The sequence below is a fragment of the Galeopterus variegatus genome, unplaced genomic scaffold (assembly GCF_000696425.1).
Source record: "Galeopterus variegatus unplaced genomic scaffold, G_variegatus-3.0.2 Scaffold481, whole genome shotgun sequence".
In the NCBI taxonomy this organism is placed as follows: domain Eukaryota; kingdom Metazoa; phylum Chordata; class Mammalia; order Dermoptera; family Cynocephalidae; genus Galeopterus; species Galeopterus variegatus.
The window spans coordinates 500,597-502,418 of NW_007726592.1; the positions used below are offsets into that span (position 1 = coordinate 500,597).

The following is a 1,822-nucleotide window of genomic DNA, read 5'->3' on the forward strand; positions in this document are numbered from 1 at the left end:
TAGTCAAAAATTATCTATAAATGAAAATAGTAATTAGAACCAGAAAATAACTTCTCTTCCCTGCAACATACCTGTACTCTTCCCATATTTTAACAAAATTCTGTTTTTAAAAAATGATTTCAACTAAAAACTGCTTAGCTCTCTTCTTAGTCCCTACATTTCAAACTGGAAACAAATTTTACAAAAGCTTATAGTATGTAGGAGTCAGCTTCTTCCTCTAATCTAGTTGCAATATGAATGTAATCAGTTTATCCTACTCTTTCTGAAGCAGGAAGATTAGTTTTGCCTTTTTCTTGAATTCCTACAGGACTAGCAAGAACAAAGACTCTCCTCTCTCCCATGTCTATTCACAACATCTAATTAAATAATGTGACTTACATTGGTTTAATCATCATCTCTTGCTTGTGGAAAACTGAACCAAAAAGCAGTCATAAAACTTTGAAAGTATTTTTGTTGTTTCTTGAATATATATATAAAAATAACCATTTCCCTATAACCCTTTTTTGTTGGTAATAGCTTCATTGAGGTATAATTCACATATTATATCATTCATCCATTTAAAGTGTACAATTCAATGGTTTTTAATACATTCACAGAGTTGTAACCATCACTACAATCTATTTCAGAACATTTTTACCAAAATTTTTTTTCTCAAAAAGAAATCCTATATCCTCTAGCTATCATCCCCCATCTTTCATCTTCCCCAGCCCTAAGCAACCACTAATCTACTCTGTGTCTCTACAGATTTGCTTATTCTTGACATTTCATACAAATGGAATCACATAATGTGGTCTTTCCTATTATCTTTAATTAATTTGATTTGTAGCTTCCTATATTTCAGAGTAGAACAAGAATACTGCAAATTCTGTTAGGTTCTCTATAATTCATAGAAATATGAATATAAGTTATATATTGCAGAAGTTACCTTATTTTTGAGACAGTTAGACTATATATCTGAATATATTGTATTATCTCATCCAAAAGGCGATCAGTCATGCTATCAAAATCAGCAAAAGTGTCATTCTAAACAAAAGCAAAACAGACACATTATATACTGAAATATGTATAATCACATGAAAAACTAACTGAATTATAAACTTTATTTTTAATTTAGGTACTGAAAATATGGTGAAATTCACTGTTTTCTAGAGAAGTTAGTGAATATAATATTCATTATATTGAAATGAGCAAAAAGAGTGAGTTTCTAGGGAGAAAAAAGTTTAGTGTTCTTAATAACATTTGCTGCATTTAGTTATTTGTTTAGTCCACTACTGGTATTAAACATAAGTCTATTTAAAATGGTTTAGTAAATGAAATATTTGTATAGAAATGTGAAATTCTCAAAGTGTTTCATATGTGAAGAGAAGAGCTTATAAGTCAAAATGTAAATCATATATATTCCCTTTGGATATGCATTTATGTTAAATTTCATAGAAATCAGAAAAATCATTTCTACTAGTACAGGTATTTTGTAATAAGCAAATATTTAGGTCAAAGCTGGTATAAAAATGTTTATTTCCACTGAAAACACTATCATATTGTACCTGATTTCTCTCAGACATAAGAAAATCAATTCTTCCCCCAGGCAGTCCAAGTTCAATATAAGTTTTTACTAATCGAAGATCTGCACTGTTACCTAGAAAATGAAAAATGATGTTTAAAGAATGAGATAAAAGTAAAAGGTACGAAGTACACCATTATATATTTTATAGTTTTTGAAGGTAAGTTTATGCCATTCATGAGTAGACAATGTGCTCTGCGATAACAGTTCTCAATTTTTAATGTCAAAGTTGACATCCATTAGCCAGGCAATGTTTTTCAA

At 29.3% G+C, this 1,822-nt stretch overlaps 1 protein-coding gene across 3 annotated transcripts in view; it reads right to left on the bottom strand.

The window, feature by feature from the left end:
- FAM135A (family with sequence similarity 135, member A) overlaps nucleotides 1-1,822 on the bottom strand; it is a 110,953-nt gene that overhangs the window by 24,123 nt on the left and 85,008 nt on the right. For all 3 annotated transcript variants that reach the window (XM_008569230.1, XM_008569228.1, XM_008569229.1), the window contains 2 exons: nucleotides 1,545-1,636; nucleotides 926-1,023 (listed from right to left, as the gene is read on the bottom strand). In XM_008569230.1, the coding sequence (XP_008567452.1) occupies nucleotides 926-1,023; nucleotides 1,545-1,636 (190 nt within the window). The remainder of the gene's footprint in view (nucleotides 1-925; nucleotides 1,024-1,544; nucleotides 1,637-1,822) is intronic.